Raw genomic sequence first — 22802 nt, 5'->3', positions numbered from 1 at the left:
CAGCTGGGCTCAACTGACCTCCAGCTGCCTGTGATCCTGGCTTCTCTGCCTAAGTGAAGCTTTGTGTCTTTTCCTTGTGAGCAGCTGAAAAAAAATGGAAGTTTTCCACTTGGCTTTTGGGGGCTGGGGACAGGAGGGTCCAATGCCTGTGCCTGAAGGTACAAGCAGCTGTGACTGGCCCTGCGCTGGGGGTGCTTGTCCCGCATGCATTCTAACACAACAAACCACCGTGCAGCGCCTGCGGCGGGAGAGCTGAGACTCTCATTTGACTTTTGTAAAAGAGGAGAAGAAAAACAAACAAACCAACCCAAACACCAAACCTCACTCTCTGTGGGACAGGCCAGCAGGCGCTGTCAGCTCCGCCCGGCCCGACTCCGCCCGTTCGGAGGCTGAGGCCGCGGGGCCCGGGGGCTGCGGTTCCGGTTCCGGTACCGGCTGCACGTGGCAGCGCCCCCGGCACCGCGCATGCGCGCCCCGCCCCAGACTCCACTCCCCAGCGGCCCCCGCGCGCATGGCGGCCGCCCGCCCCCTTCCCGGCAGCCCCCGCGGCCGCGCCGTCGCTTCCGCCTCCGCCGCCGGGCCGGGCTCCGTGCGGCGGCGGCACCGGGGGGTCCGCTCTGCCCCCGCCATGGCGTCCTGCGCCGACATCCTCCGCAGCGAGTTCCCCGACCTGGACGGCGAGGTGTTCGCTTACTTGACGGGTGAGCGGCGCCCGCCTGCCCCGCGGCTCGGCCTCCCGCCCCGCCGCGTGTGGCGACACCCTCCCCGCTGTCGCGACAGGAGTGGCGACAGGCGGCCGCGGAGGGGCGGCGGGGCCGGGGCGGGGTGCGGGTACCACCTGCCGGCCGTGTCGCGACAGGCGGCCCAGCCCGTCGCGACAGCGGGGTGTGCAGCGGCGTGTGCCCGCAGGGATCCTGCACGGCAGCGGCGCCGACTTCGAGTCGGTGGACGAGCTGGTGGAGGCGGTGGGGGAGCTGCTGCGGGAGGTGTCGCAGGACACCAAGGACGATGGCGCCATCCGGGACATCTGCCAGCGCCTCTTCAGCACCCTCCAGCTGTGAGAGCCCCGGCCCCGCGCCCCCTCCTGCTCGCCCTCCTCCTCACCTTCCTCCTCATCCTCCTCCTCACCTTCCTCCTCACCCTCCTCCTCACCTTCCTCCTCACCTTCCTCCTCACCTTCCTCCTCACCTTCCTCCTCACCTTCCTCCTCACCTTCCTCCTCACCTTCCTCCTCGCCCTCCTCCTCGCCCTCCTCCTCGCCCTCCTGCTCGCCCTCCTCCTCACCTTCCTCCTCACCCTCCTCCTCGCCCTCCTGCTCGCCCTCCTGCTCACCCTCCTCCTCTCCCCAGGGACGAGGCCCGGGCCCAGCGCTGCAGCCAGGTGCTGCTGGATGCCCCCATCCAGCTCTCCCAGATCACCGATGGATACGGTGAGTGGTGCCCAGGGGACGCCCCGCCACTCCTGTCACCGCCACTCCTGTCACTGCCACTCCTGTCACCGCCACTCCTGTCACCGCCACGTGTCACCGCCATCCTGGCGCTGGCCACGGGGTCAGGGTGCTGAGCGAGCACTCGTCCGCCCTTGGGGAGCGGTTCACCCCATCACTGTGTACCTTGGGCTCCCCCTCCCCGGTGCACCCTGCTTTCCCTGCACCCAGCAGCGCCCAGTGAGCCGGTGGGGAAAGAGAGGAGCCACCTCTCGTCCCCTGTTCCTGTTGGACAGGGGACAGTTGTGCCTGGCCGTGGGCAGCTGTTAAGGCAGCGGTTTGTGGAGCCTCTCTGGAGCACGTGCTCACCCAGCCAACCTTCTTGTTGCAGCAGATGCCAGCGTGGACCTGTTGCCGGGGCTGCTGCTGAAGAGAGGCCAGACCTCAGTAAGTGGGGGCCGTGCCCTCCTCCGTAAGCCGGCAGAGCTGGTGGGAGCAACTGACAGGTGGGGCTGCAGGTGCCCTGTCCTGCTCCGGTCACCTCGTCCTCAGGGAGCAGCCGGGACGGGCGGCTGTCCCAGTCAGGGACAGAGCCGCAGGGGGTACTGCTCCTCCCTGTCAGGTTCGCTGTGATTTGGGGAACTGTGAACCTTGGTCTGGTAAAGAGGCTCAACAGGAGTTAACGGCTTGTTAATTTGACAAAATCTATTTTGCTGTAATTTCTTAATGAAGTTCAGAGTGTGGTTGATGCAGTGGTAGTGCTCACAGTGCAGCTTCTCTGACTTTAACCAGGACCTTCGGCTTCCACAGCAAGGCCTTTGAGAAAACAGGCTGTACCAGGATGACATCTTGCCGTATCCAGTGAGAGAGAAAATCCTGACAGATGGTCAGATGTTGGGATCTTACCGGTGGGGAGATCGCAGAGAGCAGCCGTTTTCCATAGAGCTGCTGCAGGGAGGCTGTAAGCCCAGCTTTAGAAAGGGCTGTGGGTTGTTGTGGTTTGATGAATAAGAGCAGGAGCAGGGAAGTTTGGAAGCAGTTACGCTCTGTGACCTGGAGGAAATTGGAATGTCTTTACTGATGAAATGCAAGGCTGCTCAGGAGTGACCCGGCTTGCCCTCTGCCTTGGATGTGCCAAGGTTTTGGTGGGGGTGAGGTGCAGTTGTGCATCTGCAAAGCAAGGACAGTGGTATCTGTACAGGGTGGGTGGTCTCTCTACCAGGCTGGTCTCCTATAGAGCTCTCCCTTACTGGGATAATGTTTTGAAGACGAGAACCCCTTGCTTGGAGGCTGAGACCTAACGTGATCCCCGGCTGTCTGAATGGGAGTCTTGAGTGAGAACTGGAAGCTGTTGCTGGTTTTGGCACTGGAGTTGTTGCTGCTGGGTTCACTCTCTGGCTCTCATGTCCGCAACTCAAAAACGGATCTTCAGAAAAATTGGAGAAGATTCAGAGGAGGCCTCGGGAGGTCTCCCAGGTTCTGGAGGACATGTCTTAATGGGAGATTCAGGGAGCTCGGCGTAGTTTACACAGTGACTCAATCTGTCTGTAGGTACAGGGTCACAGCTCCAGTAACAAGACACTCCTCGGTCTAGCATGCAGGTCCGTAACATGCTCCGGTGGCTGCAGAGTTGCCTGGAAATATCTAGGAGTGTTCTTGGTCAGCCACAAATATTTAACTTGATGCAGGAATAAGCTGGAGTAGGCTGAGAGCCTGGCCAAGACCAGAGGCCAGGTTAAAATACTTGGCTCCTTCTTGTCTTCAGGTTTAATTAAATACTTTTTGTCTCTCGTGATTGATCCACTGCGTAAGCTGAGTTTGTTCCAAACTGGCTAAAGTTCAAGGTGTCGGGAAGGGGAGCACTGGTGCAGGGCGAGGGTGTTGCGGAGGGGGCACTGGGGCAGCACGTTGCTGCTGGTGAGGTGACTTGGCTGAGTCAGGTCCCAGGAACTGCAGAAACCGGCCGTACATTCAGGTCAGCCAAACCCTCTGCCTTGCTGAGGCAGGACTGTTGTGTATGAGCAGCTGATTTGGGACTTAATTCCTGGAGTGACTTTCTGGCCTGATTAGCTCCCTCAAAATGTGTTTGAATCTGTCCCAGGTCCCCTGTCCTACCTTCCTCCTGCCCTCCCTTCCCTCTTTCCAGGCATGAGGGGTTGAGTGATCTCTTTTCTCCTGGAGCTGGGCTTTTGAGGCTTTTGCTGAAGATCCTCTCTCATCTTTACACTCTGATTTGTTCCCCAGATGGTGAATGCCAAGAAACTGGAGAAGGCGGAAGCCAGGCTGAAAGCCAAGCAGGACAAGAGGATGGAGCGGGATTCCCTGAAGACGTCTGGCCCTCTGTGAGTGTGGAGGGCACCTCGAACATCCCCAGCCTATTCTGCTGAGCGTGGCTGGGATCTGGCTGTACCAGAGCTTTCCCGTTGAGCCCTTTTCTCTGTCATGTGTCTGCCCGCAGCGTCCTTGAGGAGGCGTCTGCCAGCCAAGCTGCCAGCAAAAAGGAGACTCGCATGGAGTCATCAGGCAAGAACAAGTCATATGATGTGCGCATTGAGAACTTCGACGTGTCCTTCGGTGAGCGGTGAGTGCAGGTGGGGAGGTGGGACAGATCCTGGCTGGGGTTTCGGACCGTGGGGGATTAAGACCGGATCAGAGGGTGGTTGAGAAATTATAAAGGGTGTGGGAAAGGTCAGAAAGCGAGGTGGGCACCTGACCCTGTTGGCTTTGGGCAGGAGAAGTCTGTGATGGTTGCTTGACTCCAGCACAGCCTGAAATACGCTGGGGACAGGCCGCTGCCGGTTTTCTCCCACTCTGTGGGGCAGCCTGACCTGGTACCTGCCTGTTCTCTGGCTTCAGCGTCCTGCTGGCGGGAGCAGACCTGAATCTGGCGTTCGGACGGCGCTACGGGCTGGTGGGCAGGAACGGGCTGGGCAAGACCACGCTGCTGAAGATGATCGCCAGCCGGAGCCTGCGCATCCCGTCGCACATCAGCATCCTCCACGTGGAGCAGGAGGTGGCGGGGGACGAGACGCCGGCGCTGCAGAGTGTGCTGGAGTGCGACACCACGCGTGAGAGCCTGCTGCGGGAGGAGAGGGACCTGACAGCCAAAATTAATGCTGGCAGGTGAGATGTTGCCACTGAGTTTCCAGCCCTTCTATGGCCTCTTGACCACAAGGGCTCATTCTGAGGTCTCCCCCTTCAAATGAAGGACTTTGGCAGGGCTGGGCTGCATCTTGCCCACCTTAGTCCTGCTTGGGGAGATTGGTCTCTCCCAGCACTCAAACCCTGACTCTGGTCAGTCCCACACACTCCTCTTTATCCTGCCCCAGGGGAGAAGGGACAGAAGGTGCCAGGCTAACGGAGATCTACGCAAAGCTGGAGGAGATTGAGGCAGACAAGGCTCCAGCAAGGTGAGACAGTCCTGTGGGCACCCCTGTCTGTTGGCGTGGCCACAGCTGGGCAATGGTTTGGGGTATGGGACGTGTAAGGGTGATGCTGTGGCCCTGGGATCCAGCATGTGGGGACAGAGGGCTCTCCCTACTGCTCTTCTTGTCTCTTCTTCTGTCGCACTTCTTGCTTTTCCTTGAAGCTGGAGGGATTTTTTTTGTCCCGAATGGCTTGTGTTGTTGCTCTTGCTCCTCTCAGACCTCCTCAGGTTCCTGGTAGTCTGAGGAACTTTTCTGGGATGTTGGTGGTACTGACTCTCTTCATGCCCAAAGAGCTGAAAGCTTCTTGCAGATCTCCTGGGACTTCATGTGGGTGCTGTGCACTGTTGGGCTGCATTTCCCAGCCAAGCTCTTGAGCGTGCAGGGAAATTTCCCTGTGCCAGAGTGGCCCTAAACCTTGCAGCAGGGTCTCCACAGTGACCGTGGGTCCAGGACCTCAGGCTGTGCTCTGCGGCTGCACTCTGTAGCTGGGCTCTAGCTCTCTCCCCTTTTCCCCAGGGCATCCGTCATTCTCGCTGGCCTGGGCTTTAATGCAAAGATGCAGCAACAGACAACCAAGTAAGTCACTGGGTTCTGGGCAGTGAGACAGAAATGGGTCCGGGGAGAGGCTGTGGAGCGAGCGCCCAGGCACGGCTATGGCCGGGAGGGTGAGGGGTGAGGGTCTGGTCCAGTTCTTTCGATGTGCTCTCCTGCCCTGGTGCCAAGCCACCTACCTGCTGGGCCATGGATCGTGCGCTGTGCCTGAGGTCCCTGCAGGGACAAGCTGTCTCTGGGTGACAGCAGAGCCGAAAAGGCTGCAGGGGAGCAGTGAGCCTGGCAGGCAGGCAAGCCCAGAGTTGTTCTCTAACCCCTCTCTGCAACCTCTTCTCTCCTCAGAGAGTTTTCCGGAGGCTGGAGAATGAGACTGGCCTTAGCCAGAGCCCTGTTTGCCAGGTTGGTGTCCAGGCCTTAGCGCTGTGGGGCTAACCCTCCTTGCTGTCCCTGCTGCGAGGCACAGGGGTGCTCCCTGGCGGTCCCCTTGACTCGGGCTCTCAGGGCAGGGAGCACTGGAGGCATTGCAGCTCCATGTGTGTGGTGAACACGCTCCGCACTGACCCTGTGCTCTTTTTGCATCTGATACCCATGTCTCTTTTTTCCTAGGCCAGATCTCCTTCTGCTGGACGGTAAGTCGATACTGTGAGTTCCCTTCGGCTCCACTGCTGGGCCTGCCTGTGCCCTTGCTGGGGTTGGGAACACGCCGTGGCCTTTAGCTGCCTGCTCAAAATAGCCCTGCGTGACAGGGCCGGGCTGGCTGGGATGCCGGTGCTCCCTGGCACGGCGGGCAGAGCTGGCGGTGCTGTGGGGAAGTCTGCTTGGGCACGGCAGAGCTCTGCCCCGTGCCCCAGCTGCGTGATCCACATGTCACCGTGCCCCAAGCACGTCCCTTTCCCTCACCTGTCCCTGTGATGGGCCCTGGCTGCCAGCCCGTGCTGCGGGGGTCACTTCACCACAGGGGGTGACCCTGGGGCTGGGCTGGCTCCCTGGGGACGTGCCCACCTTGGGTGGGGGTCCGGGTGAGATGCTGCTGCTGGGCGTCAGGGTCTGGGTACTGGTATGGAGTCGGGGGAGTGTCTCTGGCTGAGCCTCAGCCCTTGTGTCCACACCCTGTCGCACCCAACATGCGTGAGTCCCCTGAACTGGGGGGAAGGTCCCCCTGCAGGGTCTCTTCCTCCATGGATCATTAGCTGTTCCTGTTTAAAAAAGCATAATCCAGCCATGCTCATCCCTCCTGACCTCAGTGCCTCTTTCCCTCAGAGCCAACCAACATGCTGGATGTGAGGGCCATTCTGTGGCTGGAAACGTACCTGCAGGTAGGGGGTGGTGGGAGGCCCCGAGCCAGAGCGAGGGTGAGGGATGGAGATCTACTCCAGGCTGGTATTTCACCTCGCTGGGTGGTGGGACCAAGCCCTGCACTCCGGCCGGATGATGCTCAGGCCTCCCTCTCACTGTCCCTCCAGACCTGGCAGTCGACCATCCTCGTAGTGTCCCACGACAGGAACTTCCTGAACGCGGTGGCCACGGACATCATCCACCTGCACTCGCAGCGGCTGGACACGTACCGCGGGGACTTCGAGAACTTCATGAAGATCAAGGAGGAGCGGCTGAAGAACCAGCAGCGAGAGTACGAAGCCCAGCAGCAGTACCGGGAGCACATCCAGGTACTGGGAGAAGCTGATAGTGCTGGGACACTCTTCTCTCAGCCTTATCCCTTTCTCCATGCTTCCAGACCCATGGATGTGGCTGTATTGTTGCAGAGGTTTGGCAGCAGAGCGGGGTGGCTGGGGCCAAAGGGGACCTGGGGCTCTCCGATGCTTTTTTCTCTTGCAGGTTTTCATCGACCGCTTTCGCTACAACGCCAACCGGGCATCCCAAGTGCAGAGCAAGCTCAAGCTGTTGGAGAAGCTGTGAGTGCTCCTCTCTGGAGGTGGGGAAGGGGCAGTGCTTGTGGGAAGAAACAGAGCTTCCCAAGGTGCCAGGTGGGGCTGGTTTGGGCTTTGGGTGATGGTCTCTGATCCAGGCTTTGGCTAGGATGAGGTGTCACAGGGCCGAAGGCTCTCTCTGGGCTTCTGGTGTGGGAACAGACCCCCAGTGCAAGGCACCTTGGTTATGTGTCTGCTCTTCTTGCAGGCCAGAGCTGAAACCTGTGGACAAGGAGTCTGAGGTGATCATGAAGTAAGTGTCCCCTGAGTCCTTGCTTAGAGGGCGTCTGGCTCCATTTCTGACGTGAGCTCCTCCCAAGTCCTGTCCCATCTGGGACAACCAACCCTTCCTGTGGGCCAGCCTTGCTCTGACAGGGAGCCCAGACAGGCCACCGCGTTCAGCCTGGGTTCCCGCCTGGGGCCAAGGCTGCAGATCCGTGTCCCCTTCTTGTGACCATCCTTCCCAGAGGCCCTGTATGGTAGGGAGCCCCACTTGCCACCTGGGTGGTTGCAAAGGTTGTCCCAGGGGGCTCGGAGTAGAGTCTCCGAAGCTCCTGGTCATCTCTCACCTCTTCCTGCTTTCCCAGGTTCCCCGATGGCTTCGAGAAGTTCTCCCCCCCAGTCCTACAGCTAGATGAAGTAGACTTCTATTACGACCCAAGTCACTACATCTTTCGTTCCCTCTCCGTCTCTGCCGACCTGGAATCTCGCATCTGTGTGGTATGTGGCATTGCAGAATAGCAGTGGCTATGAGGGACCTTGGGAGGTCCCTGCCCAAAGCAGCGCCAGCTTTGATGTTAGGTCAGGCACTCAGGTCTTTGTCCAGTTGAATTCTGGTTATCTCCAGGAAGGAGTATTTCTCCCATTCCTCTGGGTCCCTTTGCAGCACTTGATCATCCTCATTTTGAGGAACATCAGAACATTTTTCCTAATACCAGTTAGAATTTGTGACTTGTGCCTGTTGCCCTTCGTCCTGTCACTGGGTGCCTCTGAGAAGAGACTGAGTCCATCTTCTCTGTAACGCTCTGTTAGATGACAACAGCAGCCTGTAGTTGGGGCTCCTGCTGCATGGGGTGGGGCAGCAGAGAGATGCTCTGTGCTTGCAAGTGAGGCTGGGACCAGGTAATCCTGCAGCTTGAGGGCCGGGAGGGAACATCTTCTAGCGCTGCTGCCTGTGCTGCTCGTCAGTGATACAAACGCAGCTTCCAGGTGGCTGGAGTCACTGGTTAGAGACTCATCCTGCCCCTTCTGCTGCGCAGTGATCCGAGAAAGCTGAAATTCCCTCATCACTGCCCCCCTCTCTGAAGTACCTTCATGGGTTTCACATTCTCCAATGCTGCTGCTGCTTCTCTAGGTTGGGGAAAACGGAGCTGGCAAGTCGACCATGCTAAAGATCTTAATGGGGGAGCTGGCACCAGTCAGAGGGATCAGACATGCTCACAGGTACCTGGTAGGGAGGGCTGGGGGGTTTGGAGGAATGGTACAGCTGGAGGGCTTCTGGGCTGCCTGAGTGATGGGGACGGGTCCTGCACATCCACGCAAGTTCCCTCTTTCCTGTAGCTGCAGCTGCGAGTGCTGTGGTCTCAGGGCCTGGTACCAGCTCTCGATCTCTCCTCATTCTGCAGGAACCTGAAGATCGGTTATTTCAGCCAGCACCACGTGGATCAACTGGACCTGAACATCAGCGCTGTAGAGTTGCTGGCAAGAAAGTTCCCAGGTGAGTTTTGGAGCTCCCAGGGGATCTGGACCATTGAGGTCTCCTTTGCCACACATGGAGCAGCATTAATTTACTCCGTGGCCTTGGGCAGAAGGTTCTGTCACATTGGTGCCTAAGGGATACTACCTGCTCTGGGTTAACTCTGCACGTCTAGCATGAGTTCAGGATACCAGCCACGAGAAGCAGGGGTAGCCAGGTATCTGCAGACCTCTGGCTGGTGCTCCACCGTGGCCTGGTTTTGGGGGCAGATGACTTGCTTTCCTGCTGGCCACAGAATGAGCATCGGCACCCCTTTCCCAGCTGCCAAAACCTCCGGCTCCCTTCTCCACTTAACATTTCATAACATGGTGACAGGGAATTGGGGGCAGCGTCACCTGGAGTCAGTCACCAGCCCTGCAGCCCCTGTCCCGATTGTGTCAGTCAGGTTTTCTCGGCAAACCCCCAGCTTGGGAGGGAATGACCTGGCCCGCTGTGCTGGCTTGGCACAGGCTGCCTGGCTGCGGTGCCCACTGAGGCTGTGGCACAGAGAGCCCTGTGTCACACCAGGTGTGCCACAGCTGTGTTGTGACATGCTCCTGCAGGGAAGACGGAGGAGGAGTACCGGCACCAGCTGGGGAGCTACGGCGTCTCAGGGGAGCTGGCCATGCGCCCTGTGGCCAGCCTGTCTGGAGGACAGAAGAGCCGTGTGGCCTTTGCACAGATGACTATGTCCTGGTAAATTTCTCCGACATACTGTTAGTTTTTGCGTGGCTTCACCCCTGGAGCCTGCTTCACCAGGAGAAAGGTGGGTGTCCAGGGACCTTCCGCTGCCCTGCGAAAACCTCATCCTTGGGACTTCGGTGGGGAGGGAGGTTGTCACCCTGGGGGGACTGTGTGGAAGAAGGCAGGTGACTTTCTCCTGCTGATTTGGGCTCATAGAGGGATAAGTGGTGTCCCTGGAGCTGGGCAACAACAGTCTTGGATCTCGGCAAACGCCAGCGGCTGTGGCTGTGACTAAAGCAGCAGCCTGGTGGAGGTGACTGCAGTGTGACAGGGTGCAGATTCAGCCCAGGGCTGCTCCAGTGCATGCTCAGAGCTGTCTTCTTTTGCAGTCCAAACTTCTACATCCTGGATGAGCCGACGAACCACCTGGACATGGAGACCATAGAGGCACTGGCAAAGGCACTGAATAAGTTCCGGGTGAGGTTCCCTTGGCAAAATGTCCCATTTTCATAGAATCATAGAATCATTTTGGTTGGAAGAGACCCTTAAGATCATCATGTCCAACCATAACATAAATCTAGCATTAAACTGTAACACTTCCTGCAGCCTACAGCTCAAGTTACATGGTACCCCAGCCAGAGGTGGCTTCAGGTCCAGGACAGATGTTGGGAAGTCAGTTGTGTTTCTGCCTTAGCCATTCATCCTGATGGTTTGTTTCACTTGCTGGCTTTGGCTAAGGGTGGCTGAGAGAGGCAACAGCAGACCAGAGAGCACCTTATCCCCCATGTTGACCGGTCACCTATACCCTGTGACTTCTCACGTGCTGCATGCAGCACTCAGCCCTGCCGTGGGGCCTCTCGCTTCTTCCTGAGGCACAATTTATGGCCAGTCTCCAAAGACACAGCCCCCAGATACCGCTGTGATCAACCTGGTTCTCACTGTTTTATAGTTGCTCAGGCTGGGGCAGTTTTCCTGTGAAAGAAAAGTTTAACTGAGGTTTCTTGGGGCTTTGCCCAGCCACCTTTTGACTGTCGTTGACTCCACCTGGAATCTCCATCCTTGCAGTTGTCACAGACCTGGAGACCCAGTAACAAGCCCTGCACTCGCCTTCCAAGAGGAGAGGTGAAATACGTTACTGCTGCACATGCTTTGTCCATATATCAGCTGTTTGTCCCCTGAGGGAAAGAAAGGCTGGGATTAGGTCCCTGCTGGTGAAATATCATTCAGTTTTCCCTGGAGTAGATGGAAATGTGAAGTTCTGTGCACAGGCAGCGGTGCAGGATCCCCATGTCCCCATGCCGCCAGCGCTGGGCCTTGTGTTGCGCTCCACTAAGTTCCTTTTTTTCCCCTCCTTGTGTGTTGGCAGGGGGGTGTAATTCTGGTGTCCCACGATGAGCGCTTCATCCGCCTGGTGTGCCAGGAGTTGTGGGTGTGTGAGAATGCCACCGTGACCCGCATCGAGGGTGGCTTCGACCAGTACAGAGACATCCTGAAGGAGCAGTTCCGCAAGGAGGGTTTCCTATAAGGGAGGCGGGAGCTGGACTGCGCTGGGGGCTGGAGCGTGAAGCTCACCCACCTCGGCATCCATCCCAACTGTGCCTGGCAGAGCGCTGAGGACGCTGCTGCCCGCATGGACCGTCAGCCGTGCCATCGAACTGCCACCTGAACTGCTCTCCCCTCCCGGGGCCGGGCGGAAGGACAGCGGGGGAGCAGGAGCCCGGTGCTGTGCGTGGCCGGGGTTTTGCCATCGGCCGGGGCTGTGCCTGGCGCTGGGCACACTGGAAAGGCTGCGCCTGGAGCTGCTGCTCTGCCAAGAGGAGGGAAGGAGGTGTCGCACGCCGACCTCCCCTGGTGTAGCTCCATGCTCTGGAGGGCAGGAGAGGAGCTGTTCTCCGTGTTTCTTCGCTTCCCCCTCTGCCTTTTTCTTTCTTTTATTTTTTTTTGCGTTTAACTGGCCGAACACTAGTCCAGGCTGCACCCCATGCCACTGTCCCCTCTGCCGCCCTGGGGGGAAACGAGGCCTTTGCTGCTAAAAGTGACCCCTGCCTCTTCCCCCAGCCCCTGGGAGCCAGGGCTGGCTTGGCCTGGCCTCCCCAGGGGCTCGTGTTTGTAGTGCCGGAGGAGCCAGAGCCCGGCTCTGCCGGGGCCCCGCTCCCCGCTCTTGTCCCTGCACTGCCGGTACCGCCTCGCCTCGCTGCCCGCCTTCCCTTCCCTGGGGTGGGCTGCCCTGGGGGCTCGCTCAGCCCCCCTCCCTGCCGCCTCCACAGAGGTTGCAGTGTAAATAAACCCAGGACGCAGTGGGTGCAGCGCTCTTCTTTCCTTACGGGCTGTGGGGCTCGAATGGGTGGGGGGGGGTGGTCCTTCTGCTGCCCAGAGCACAAGGCTGCTGGGGGAAGGTGTTTCCTAGATGGGTTTCCCCAAGTTAAATGGCTCCTGCGTGGTGCGTGGCTGGTACTCGGGGTGGGTTGTGCGGAGCTGTGCCCGTGTCCCACCGGCGGCCGCGGCCACCGCGGGGGACAAGGAGCCGGGTGAGGCGGCGGCTCGGTGCCAGCTCAGGCGGGCGCTGGATCCGGTTGTGGTTTGGGGGCTGCAGGAAACCGGGGCTGAGGGTGGATGGGAGGAGGGGGCAGAGCAGGGGGCCCCCCTGGCAGCCCGCGGCAGGGGGGCTGGGACCCGGCGGGGCGCCGGTGTGGCCAGCCCCGGTGCACGGCGCTGTCCCGGTGCCGGCAGCAGCCGGCGGGCCGGCCATGTCCGCGGCCCCCGCGCCCCCGGCGCCGGCAGAGACGGACCAGCCCCCCCGCACCCCCCGCCTCCCACCGGGGCGGCCGGCGCGAGGCCCCGCCCCCGCCTTCCCCGCCACCAGGTGGTCCCGCCCCTGCGGCCGGGGCGGCGCTCGAATCTCGCTGCGACCGGCGGCGGCACCCAGCGCACCGGGCAGGGCAGGGCAGGGCGGGCCGGCGGGCGGCATGAGCGCCGGTGGGGAGGCGGCAGGTGAGGGGCGCGGGGTCGCCGCCCCGGGAGGACCGTTCCCCCGGGGGGGGCTGCGCTCGGCGGGGAGCAGCCCCGTACCCAGCCCCGGGTCCCCTGTGCCCGAGGAGGTGAGCGGGGCGGCGGGGACGGGAGGGGGGGGTGGGGGGGCCTCGGGGGGCGCCGCGCGTGTGCCGGGGGTGCGGGGCCGCCGCGGGATGCGGGGGTGCCCGCGGGGGAGGGGCGGGGGGTCGTTTGTGAGTGCGGGGGGGGAACTTCTTCGTCTGCGTGTGCGCGGGGGGGCTCGTGCGTGTGTGTGTGCGGGGCGGGGGGGTCGCGTGTTTTTACGCGGGGGAAGTTGTGTATGTGCATGGGAGGGGGGGTCGTGTGTCGAGAAGGACTTTGCGGGGGGGGCCGCTGTGTGCGTGGGGGGTGGTCGTGCCTGCGGGAGGCTTGGGGGGGAGGGCGCCGTGTGTGCGCGGGGGCGGTGGGGGTGTTGCTGTGCGTGTGCCCGCGGGGGGTTGTGCGTGTGCGAGGAGCCCTCGGGGGGCGGCTGTGGGCGCGGGCGGGGGATGGCGCCCGGGGCGCGGGGCGGGGGCGAGTGCGGCGGCGGGACGCGGGGCCCGTGGGGTCCGTGGGGGTGCGGCGGCGCGGCCGGGGACCTGCGTGGCCGGGTTGTTCCGCGGCGTGTGCGTGCCGGGGCGGGCCCGGGGCTGGGGGCTGCGGGGCTGCCGGGGTGCGCGTGTGAACGCGGAGGGGGGGCTGTTACGTGCCGGGTCCGGGATGGGGGGGGGGTCCCGTGCCGGTGCGGTGTTGCTCGTGCGGGGAGTGCCCGCGTGCGGGGGTGGGGTCGCCCCCCCGGCCGCCGGTCGGGGCAGGATCGGGAGCGCGGCGCCATCTTGGGAGCCATCAGGTGCCCGGCGCGGGGACGGGCGGCGGCCGGGGGGGGCCGCCCCCTGCCCTCCCCTCCCCTACCCTCCCGGCCGGGCCGCCGCCGCCGCCTTGCCGCGGGGGGAGCTGTGCAGCCCGGCCCCAGGGTCTCCCCTCGGTCCCCGGGGCCGGGGGGGGCTCGACGTGTGCTCCCCCGCGGCCGGCGCGGGGCTGGCGGTGCCGCGGGACCGTGTCCCGAGCGGCGCCGGGCTCTTGCGGCTGACCCGGGAGCAGCCGGGGAAGCCCAGATCGCCGGTGCCCTCCCAGCCGGCGCCTTCTCCCTCCGGCCTTGAGTCAGCCGGCTGTGGGCGGCGGGGGGGGCGCGGACATCCCCATCCCCGGGGCTCCCGAGCCTCTGACTCACGCTCTGCCAGGCGGCTGCTCTGCTTTCTGGGTGTCCCATCCTGTCGTCATTGTGTCCCCCCCGCCCCATCCCATGATCAGGGTTTTAAAGGGAAAGGCTGCATCCGTTGGGCCAGATGATGCAGATGGGGTAGGGGAAGGATGGATGTTCGAGTGACCTAAATATTATGTGCTTGTATAATTGCCTGGCGGTCCAGGGCTGCCTGCCAGGGCCAGCTGTGATGCTCAGCTCAGGTAGGGGTAGCCGGGGAGTTTAATCGACACGTGGCGTTTGTTACAGCCGTTGCAGAAACGACAGAGAACCGTGGAGGATTTCAACCAGTTCTGCACCTTTGTTTTGGCCTATGCAGGCTACATCCCCTATCCTGAAGAGGTAAGACTGATTCCTCTGGGCTTCATAATTCTTCTCCTGGAGGGTCTTGCTCCATCCCCAGCCCCTTCCTCCTTACCCTGAATGTCTGTACTGGGATCTTCCATGCTAGTCCTGCATCTTTCTCTCTTGCAGAATGAGCCCTGGACCCATGGAGGCAGCATGAGTCCCCAGAACAGCACGGGGAGCACTCAGGACAGCGATAGCTGGGCCTCGTCCCACTCCTCCGACTGCCATGTCCTGGTGGATGACGGGAGGAGCAGGAGTGCCATGGCCAGGGGGGCTGTGGACAACAGCCTGCTCGTGAGCTGCCCTGCCTTCCCCACCGGCTTCTATGATGTCCGGCCCCAGCAAACCAAACGGAAGAAACCACCAGCAAAGAAACTAATTTTGGAGCAGGAGGTGGAGAAGAAGGTGCCGCTGAGCATTGGGAAGGGCTTTGGGGCAGAGCAGGACGGAGTGAAGGAGCTGGCTGTGCTGGAGGGACAGGTGCCTCCTGTGAAAGGGCAGCTCTTGGAGCCTTCCCTCAACCCAGCTGGGGACTCCCAGCCCAATTCCCTCCTGGAGGAGCTGATAAAGGAGGAGAAGGACTGCATGCATGGAGCACAGGGGACCGAGAAGCCAGCAGGAGATGATCCTCAGCTAAAGGAGCACGACCTCTGCTCTGGAGGGAGGAAAAGCCCCAGTTCTTGTAGTACCTTGGACCAAAGTGAAGGGGAAGATGCAAGCAGAGGGAGCTCCCAGCTTAGTGGTGAGTGTCCAAGGGGGTGCAGAGGGCCCTGTTGTGCTGCAGCCAGTGCCAGATATTGTCTCTACCTCAGCTGGAGCCACCCATGCTGGCTGCAGGGAGAGCCTGTCGATGGCCCAAGCCTCTCCCAGCAAGGGGACTGCCCTCTGGACCTGGGAGGGCTGAAGAGCAGGGGCAGGGAGCTGGCCTGCTCTTTGGCAGCTCTGTTCTGCAGAGCGAGTGGTACAGACCTGAAATTTGTCTGAAGTGGGGTGTAGGGCTGTCTTGCTCATCTGGTTTTTATTGTTCTCTTTTTTTTTTTTTTTTTTATTTTTTTTCTCCTTTTGTGACTTCAGCAGTTGAATTTGCAGCAGCTCCCAACACCAAAGCAGAAGGTGAGTGGGGGGCTGTTCCATTGGACACCAGTGGAACTGGCTAGTCTGGCTACAGCCAGACCTGCTGCTGGTAAGGTGGTTTCTGACCGGTGTCTCTCTCCCTGACCAGATGATGATGCCTGGGATCTGATCACCTGCTTCTGCCTGAAGCCCTTTGCAGGGAGGCCCATGATCGAATGTAACGAATGCGCTACCTGGATCCACCTCTCTTGTGCCAAGATCCGCAAATCCAACGTGCCTGAGGTTTTCATCTGCCAGCGATGCCGCGATGCCAAGCAGGAGATTCGCCGCTCGAACCGAGCTCGGACGGTGCCCCGCAAGCGCTTCTGTGACTGAAGCTCCCCCAGAGCTGGGTGGCCGGGGGTCCCCTTTTTAAACTGAAGACTGTCGCCCGGTTTGGCTAGACAATCAATGCACAGTAATGGCAGGGGAGAGGCTGGGCTGTCCCCCTTGCACTTCTGACTCCTGGAGGCTGCCACCCGTGTCCTCCCTGGGGATCGCATTGACCACGGAGCTCAGTTATCCCAGAGGTGTCGGGGGGAGAGGAGGGTGGTCCAGCTGCGCACTAGGTCACTTGGAAACATCTCTGTCCTCACACGAAGCTGGCTCAGTGCCTTTCCCCCTGGGCAGCCGAGGAGAACCTAGTCCAAGTAGTTTTTCTGTGGTGTGGTGGAAGCTTACACTTATCCCGAGGTGTGACTCCCCTTCCTCCTTTTTCCTCATCGTTTTCCTTTCCTTGCCTTGAATCTTTGGGTGGGCTGCAATGGCAAAGACCTGGTGACCCAAGTTCTCATTCAGCAAGTAAGTGCAGCCCAGGGTGAGCTCCTTCCACATAGTGTGCTGCCCTCCAGGGCAGGAGGGGAAGGGACATGGGTTCTGCTGACACCTGAAGCAGACTGGGGCTCCTTATCTTGAGGGTGGTGGTGGAGCCGTCCATCTCTGGCTCATTGGCCTTATAGGCTGCACAGGGGAGGTCCTTCCCCTGGCCCATGGTGCTTCTGGTTTAATTTGCTGTGCCTTTGGCCCCACAATACTCCTGTTGGGTCAGGAGCAGCAAGGCATCATCCAGCAGGTGATTACAAAGGCTGTTCTTGCCGAGCAGCCCTCCTTGGTTCACGTTCTCCAGTTGCACTGAGGTCTTCTACGTGAAGAGGGGTGGGATTCCTGGTAGGAGACTGAAGTTCTCCTCAGAACTGGTTGTGGCAGGGCTGGGAGCCCTTTGGAAGGGCAGCAGGAGAGTGCTCTGGTTAGCTTTCCATGTTTTTCAGTTTAAAACAACTGAAGCTTGTGGCCATCTCCTGCCTTTAGGCCTGTCTGGTAGAGCATCCGCTTTAACACCAGCCGGATGCTGAGACCTGAGCTGGAAGCACTCCCTGCATCACAGAAGTCAGTTGGTTTTGGGTTGTGTTTTTGTTTTTCCTGGACATACAGAGTGAAATCTGATGACTTGTCAAGAGCGGGCCCTGAGCCCCTTCTGCTATGCAACTGCTGCTCCAGAGACACGGAACGTGCCCTCTCCAGGTCCCCCGTTAAGTTTGGCAGTGGAAGGCATTTCCCTCTCCATGTCCCCTGTGTGTGGTGTGTGTGTGTGTGTGTGATCTGCTGGGGCCCCACGTGCACTAACTGTTGGATCCCGCCTCCTCCTCACAGCCCCTCCAAAGACCCTGGCCCATGTGCCTTCTGCACTTTCCCTGGGGAACATGGACCCCGCTCCTGTCCTGGTGACACTTGGCTCAGCCCCTGGGGCACCACTGCCTGCAGCAGGGAGCGGGACAGGCCCCACTTGCCAGTCCCCATGACTATGGTTCTTAACTGGGTTCTTTCCTACTTGCACATCTGGTTACTGTGGGACCACAGCTGGGGGAGGGTGTGGGGCAGCCCCCTGTCACTCAGCAGTCCTCAGGCTCGTCCCTGTGCCTCTCTCCTCTTGTGGAAAGCCTGGGCCCCAAAAGTGCTTTATGTTTTTATAGTTACTTTGTATTGATATGTAAATTAGCAAATTTTGGTCCTTGCCCTGTGGAGTGTGGCTGGAGTCTTATGTATATAATAAAGTACTTTTGCCATAACGGTGGTGACTTTGGCATATTTGTTGGCCTTGGGTCTTGGGTCCCTATGGACTCCAGTGCTCCCCTGTTCCCTCCTGCTGTGGCTGCGAGGGGACCTGGTGGGGGATCCTGCTCAGCCCTGCTGTCCTCTGACTCCTCGTAAGTGATACGACATAGTGACAGGACAAGAGGAAATGGCCTCAAGTTGTCCCGAGGAGGTTTAGATTGGATATCGGGAAAAAATTCTTCACATAAAGGGTTGTCAGGCATTGGAACAGGCTGCCCAGGGAAGTGGTGGAGTCACCATCGCTGGAGGGGTTTAAAAGGCATTTAGATGAGGTTCATAGGGACACGGTTTAGTGCTAGAGTTAGGTTAGGTTATGGTTGGACTCAATGATCCTGATGGCCTCTTCCAACTGAAATTATTCTATTCTATGATAAACATCACACCGTACAAACAACAGGGAATGAGCAAGGCCAGTGTGCATCTCGTATTTAATAGAGCCATAACAGTTGGAATCGATGATCTGGAGGGTTTTTCCAACCCAAATGATTCTATGACCACCTCCCCGCCCTGCTGCAGCACATGGGGATGCCCCACGGGGAGGTCCTCTGGAGTTGCACAGGCTGGGGGACAACCTCTTGGATGGGGACCATCTTCCTAAGGCTGCAGCCAACTATCGTGAGCATCACAGGTTACTCCAAAGCAGCAGCAGGTCTGACGGCTCGGGAAGGAAGGGTGGCCACGTGTCCTCACCATGGCTCTTAAGGCACAGCACTATTTCGCCCCAAAGCTGTGTTTTGCTCTTGGGCTCTGATATACCTTCCCTTGCTCTGTCTCCGCTCTGGAGTGAAGTTACGATTTAGTCCTGACAGCAGTTTAGGTGCCAAAGGATCCAGTTTTCTCCACAAAGTCAGTCTGTGATTCCAGCACAGAGGTATCACTGGCTTCTCCTGCAGATCCAGAGGTGTGCCAGCTTCCATCAGATGGGAGATGAAGTGAGGGGGACAGGACAAGCAGACATCAGGGGCCCAGTGCCACCCTGGCTAGGGCAGGAAGAAGTCACTGTATGGACCCTTACCAAAGCAGGGTCCTGCTGGTACAACGTTTCAGTCCTGAGGCACTTGCATGGGGGCAGAGGCAGCGAATGGTCTAAGAACAGCAGCAAAACTGGGCGTAAATTCTAAGCTAGAGGCCAAAGCTGGGTTTGTGTGGCCAAGCGAGCATATGGGAAGGGAGGCAGGTGGGGGCTGTCTACTCCTCCTTGGCCCAGACGGAGCCGCCTGCTTTCTCCTCCAGGTGGGGAATCACCGCCTCGGTGTAAAACTTCTCCAGCTTGGGCACCGTCTGTCCCCAGAACTCAGCATCGAACTCCACGGGGACCACGGCCGTCTCCTTGGTGGTGTGCACCACGAAGTCAGCCCGCTGGAAGCCAGCAGCCGCCAGCTGGCACTGGACCTGGGTGAAGTAGGCGTGATCCCTCTTCAGGGCGTAGGAATCCCCGTCCAACTCCAGGCAGAAGTCCTTGTCCTTGCAGGCCTCGCGCACCGTCCTGTTCCTGTGCTTGTAGGGACACTTCACCTCCAGCAGCCCCAGGGTCTTCCCCGTGGCCGCCTCCTTGATGATGCCGTCCGGGCTGGCAGCGATCCAGTTCTTCTCCCGGTCAATGAAGAGGCCGCAGTCCTCCACCCGCACCGGGCTGCCCAGTTCCCGCGACTTCAGCTGCTCGTAGGCCTGCACGGCCACCTTCTCGTTGCGCAGCCCCCAGGACATGGCTGGCGTCTGCGCACCAGGGCTGGAGCTCACCACTGCTTTCAGGTAGGACTGGGGCACCTCAGATGTCTTGCCGTTGGCAAACTTGCTGTTTGCGATCCTGGGGGCCACAGAGGCGGTGATGCGGTTCTCCCGCCACTCGTACCACTTGGGGTTGCTCCTCTGGCCACGCGTCTCCTTCTCCACCCACGGAATGTCCTGGTTCTCCAGAGCGGGCAGGAACTGTCTCCAGGCGCTGCTTGGGTCAGCCTCAGGCTGCTGCTTCTGTGGACGAGGGTTAGGTCTGGCTGGACCGGCGGCTCCTTTGGTATCAGGTGGCTGCTTTGGGGTTGCAGGGCAACTCCTGGTGGATGCTCTGTGCTGGTCCCTGGCATCTCCTCGGGCTCCGCGAGATGCTGCAGGTCTCGGCTGAGAGGAGTCTGGCTTTGTCCCCTCTCCCCGGCTGGGGCCGGCAGCCCCGGCAGCTGGAGAACTCCTGGATCGGCTGCCCGCAGCCGTGGCCTTGGCCCGGGTGGCCGAAGTGGAAGGCAGTGGCGCAGCAGGGGCAGTTTTGGAGGCGGTTGTGGCAGGCCGAGGGGATGATGTGCCTGTGGTCTCTTTCCTGGGTCTCCCCATCGTTATATGTCAGAGGTTCTCGTGCTGTGGGTATGGAATAAAGTTGAATGCACATCCCCAGAACATACATTTGCCTTTCTTTGGTACTCTCTCCGCCTGCTCCAAGGTGCTGGCACCCCCTGCCCGCGCAGCTCTGTCCCCACGCCTTCTCTGAGGTGACACACCGCACTGGCATGCTGGCTGGTTCAGCGGTGCCGGGGTGCTTGTGCATCCCCCCACCCCCGTGAAACCCAGCCCTGCGTGGGGCCAGGGCTGCCCGCCCCTGCCTGTGCTCCCGCCCCGCGGCGGCTCAGCAACCCAGGGGACAGGGCAGGGGGGCAGCGGGGTCCTCTCGGGGCCACCTCCGCAGGGGACAAGGGAGCGCACCTGGAGAGCGGTGCCCGCGGCCGCCGGGGACCGGGCGGGCTCCCCGAGGGCCCGTCACCCGGCCGGCGTGGGAGGGCGCGCCCCGCACCGCCCCGGGGCACCCCCCGCGTGCTCTGCGGCCGGGACGCAGGGCCCGGAGCTCCCCGGGACCCCGCCCGCTCTCACCGCGCCGCCGCCGCCGCTCCGGAAGCGCGTCCCGCCCGCACCACGTGCCCGCGGCGGCGGCGGCCCCGGGACGCGGGGGGGGCGCGGCGGGAGCGGCGCTGCGGGCCGGGCTGCGCTGCAAGGGTGCGACCGACCCCCCCGCCGCTCCCCGCTAGAGGGAAGCAGCCGCTCGGCCATCCCCGCCCGCCGGCGACCTGCCCGGACTTGCCCGGTCCCCGTCCCGCTACCCCCTTCACTTCTGGTTCCCTCCCGCATCGCCCCCGCAAACATGATTTTGCTCTGGGCTGGGGTCGAGGCCCCGCAGCTCCCACCGCGCCCTGCCCTCCCTCCCCCGGGCCTTCGGGGCTGGTTTCTCTTCCAGGTCCTCCCGGCCCCTCTCCCAGCCCCGTCTCTCCAGCCTGACTCCTCATCCGCCGCCCCTGGGAAGGGGCCCCAGCGCCGTGCGCCCCATCCCTGCCTGCGGGCAGGGGCCCGAGCCTGGCAGGAACGCAGGCACAGCCCCGCCCGGCACCCAGCACCCCGCCTGCGCTCCCGTGCGAAGGGACGAGCTGAGCTGACCTGACCAGAACCGCGGTGCTGCCGAGCCCCGGCTGCTGCTGCTGCTGCTGGCACCGAGCTGATCCAGGGTCCAGCACCAACCCCCGCGCAGCTGGGCCGGCCTCAGGGGCGTGGGAGTTTCGAGTTCCTGAAACCCGCGGAGTTCCGTTTTCGGCAGCAACCTGGTGCTGCCACGGGGTGGCTGCTGCCGTTTTCAGCTGCGGGAAGGAAACCCAGCAGCCTCCAGTGCGTGTGCTGGGATCTGCCCGTGCCGGCATCATCCCGGGAGGGTTTCGGTTAAGTCTGGGCAGGAGGAGCGCTGGCACCTTTCCCAGCTCTTTTCCTCAGGGGTCCCTGATGTCTCCATGAGCCATCTCTATCTCTGCTGATGTTTCATTTCCTGCTGCATTCTCCTTCCAGCCTGTCTGTAACTCTCTGCAGCTGAGCAGACCAATATTGCACAGGTTAAACCGAGGCGCACCTGATTTTGACCAGAAACAACATCAGCGTTCCCTTTTTTCTCCATGGCTGCCTTTCCGCAGGGTCTCGTTTAATTTGCGCTGATGAACGAGCAGCAGAGAGCTGAACAGGACACCCCTGCCCCTCTCCCTGCAGGCAGAGCCCCTGGCTTTACAGCCTCAGCTGGCTCTGAGAAGCCACAGTTGCATTGAGTGTGGTCGCTCCCAGCCTGACAACGGCTGGTATCTCCCCGGGCTTTGGGTTATTTCCTCCCATAGCATTCAATTTGCAGGGCTTATCAGTGACTTAGGGCCTGAGAGCATCTGCAAGAGCTTCACGGTCTGCGCTCCCTCCAGCCGACCCTGTCTCTGGGTGATGATTCAGCTCAATAAACCCAGGACAAGGTACAGATGATTTGAGGATAAATATCCTGGTTGTGACTGGCCCCTTGGGTGATACGGAAGCCTCTGGGGAGGGCTGCTTGGGGTTTTGGGGGCAAAAAGGCATTTAATTGTGTTGGGCTGAGCCAGGACTGTGTTTGCAGGGTTTAACATGCGCATTAGCTCGGCACTCTGCTGAAAAGCAATGCTGAGCTCTCTACGGGTTTATTTATGGCTGTGATGAGCTGCTGTAGGGAAGCCGTGACGGTGCAGAGCGGGGACATGCATGCCTGTTGTCTGATGCTGGTGTGAGTGCTGTACGGAGCAGGATGGAGCCCATCTGCACCTCCCTGGGGCTGCCGCACATTGCTGGCGGGCTGGGGGAGGCTCAGCTGCATCCTTGGCGCTCAGTGCGCTGTGGTTGTTCGCCTGCCGTTAACACCGGGGCTGCAGACAATGTCTGACGCTGTGGGCTGGCCAAGCCACATCTCCCTGGCTGGTGGCACCGACCCAGCGCTTGCATTTGGAAGCTTTTCTTCGCCTCAGCTTGGCCTAGAAACAATATCTCAGAGAAAAATCAAAGCTTGCGAGTTGTTTTGTTTTGTTTTTCTGGGGCTGGAGCAGCCGTGACACTTGCTGTGACGATGAGAGCGGGAGCCCCGTGCACAGCACAGGCTGGGTGGATGTGCTGCAGTACGTGCTGTGCCTCCAGTAGCTCGCAGAGTTGGTGTCTGTCATGTGCGGGGGTCATATATAGGTTAGCACCCTTCTCCTGCGGACATTAATGAAGGGAAGGAGCGCAGCTGCACACTTTAGCTCTCCTCTCTCCACATGCGGCACAAGGAGGGGAAGCGGCGTGCCGTGGGGCATCCAGCACGGGGAGAAAGAATGGCTCAGCATGCTCGTGCAAGCACCCTGGGGACATGCAGAGTGCTTCTCTGCCAGATAATTGTGTTGGC

General features: G+C 60.7%; 3 protein-coding genes across 4 annotated transcripts; 2 read left to right on the top strand and 1 right to left on the bottom strand.

Annotated features, from left to right (window-relative positions):
• Window positions 1-569: 569 nt before the first annotated feature.
• ABCF3 (ATP binding cassette subfamily F member 3) lies at window positions 570-12046 on the top strand. 2 transcript variants are annotated; one of them, XM_065640019.1, is made up of 21 exons: window positions 570-701; window positions 910-1057; window positions 1350-1429; window positions 1821-1873; window positions 3671-3768; window positions 3885-4007; window positions 4283-4549; window positions 4756-4836; window positions 5371-5430; window positions 5749-5805; window positions 6013-6035; window positions 6667-6722; window positions 6870-7070; window positions 7240-7316; window positions 7540-7584; window positions 7919-8051; window positions 8686-8774; window positions 8957-9048; window positions 9630-9762; window positions 10140-10227; window positions 11117-12046. In XM_065640019.1, the coding sequence occupies exons 1-21, from the start codon at window positions 629-631 to the stop codon at window positions 11273-11275; spliced, it is 2136 nt and encodes a 711-aa protein (XP_065496091.1). In that variant the 5' UTR covers window positions 570-628; the 3' UTR covers window positions 11276-12046. The 2 variants fall into 2 exon arrangements, with proteins under 2 accessions (XP_065496091.1, XP_065496090.1); XM_065640018.1 differs by having other exon boundaries at window positions 1818-1873.
• Window positions 12047-12713: 667 nt separating this feature from the next.
• LOC135991482 (PHD finger protein 13-like) lies at window positions 12714-17528 on the top strand. The gene is made up of 5 exons (XM_065640166.1): window positions 12714-12848; window positions 14291-14383; window positions 14516-15131; window positions 15464-15502; window positions 15612-17528. The coding sequence occupies exons 1-5, from the start codon at window positions 12717-12719 to the stop codon at window positions 15836-15838; spliced, it is 1107 nt and encodes a 368-aa protein (XP_065496238.1). The 5' UTR covers window positions 12714-12716; the 3' UTR covers window positions 15839-17528.
• A 501-nt stretch (window positions 17529-18029) lies between these two features.
• Window positions 18030-21178, bottom strand: LOC135991565 (uncharacterized). Its single transcript, XM_065640280.1, has 2 exons — window positions 21026-21178; window positions 18030-19960 (listed from the first exon to the last, which is right to left on the bottom strand). The coding sequence occupies exon 2, from the start codon at window positions 19934-19936 to the stop codon at window positions 18803-18805; it is 1134 nt and encodes a 377-aa protein (XP_065496352.1). The 5' UTR covers window positions 19937-19960; window positions 21026-21178; the 3' UTR covers window positions 18030-18802.
• Between the last annotated feature and the right edge of the window lie 1624 nt (window positions 21179-22802).

Source organism: Caloenas nicobarica, chromosome 8 (genome assembly GCF_036013445.1).
Source record: "Caloenas nicobarica isolate bCalNic1 chromosome 8, bCalNic1.hap1, whole genome shotgun sequence".
Lineage (NCBI taxonomy): Eukaryota > Metazoa > Chordata > Aves > Columbiformes > Columbidae > Caloenas > Caloenas nicobarica.
Note: the sequence above shows the minus strand (reverse complement) of the source record. Positions and strands in the feature narration are given on the sequence as shown.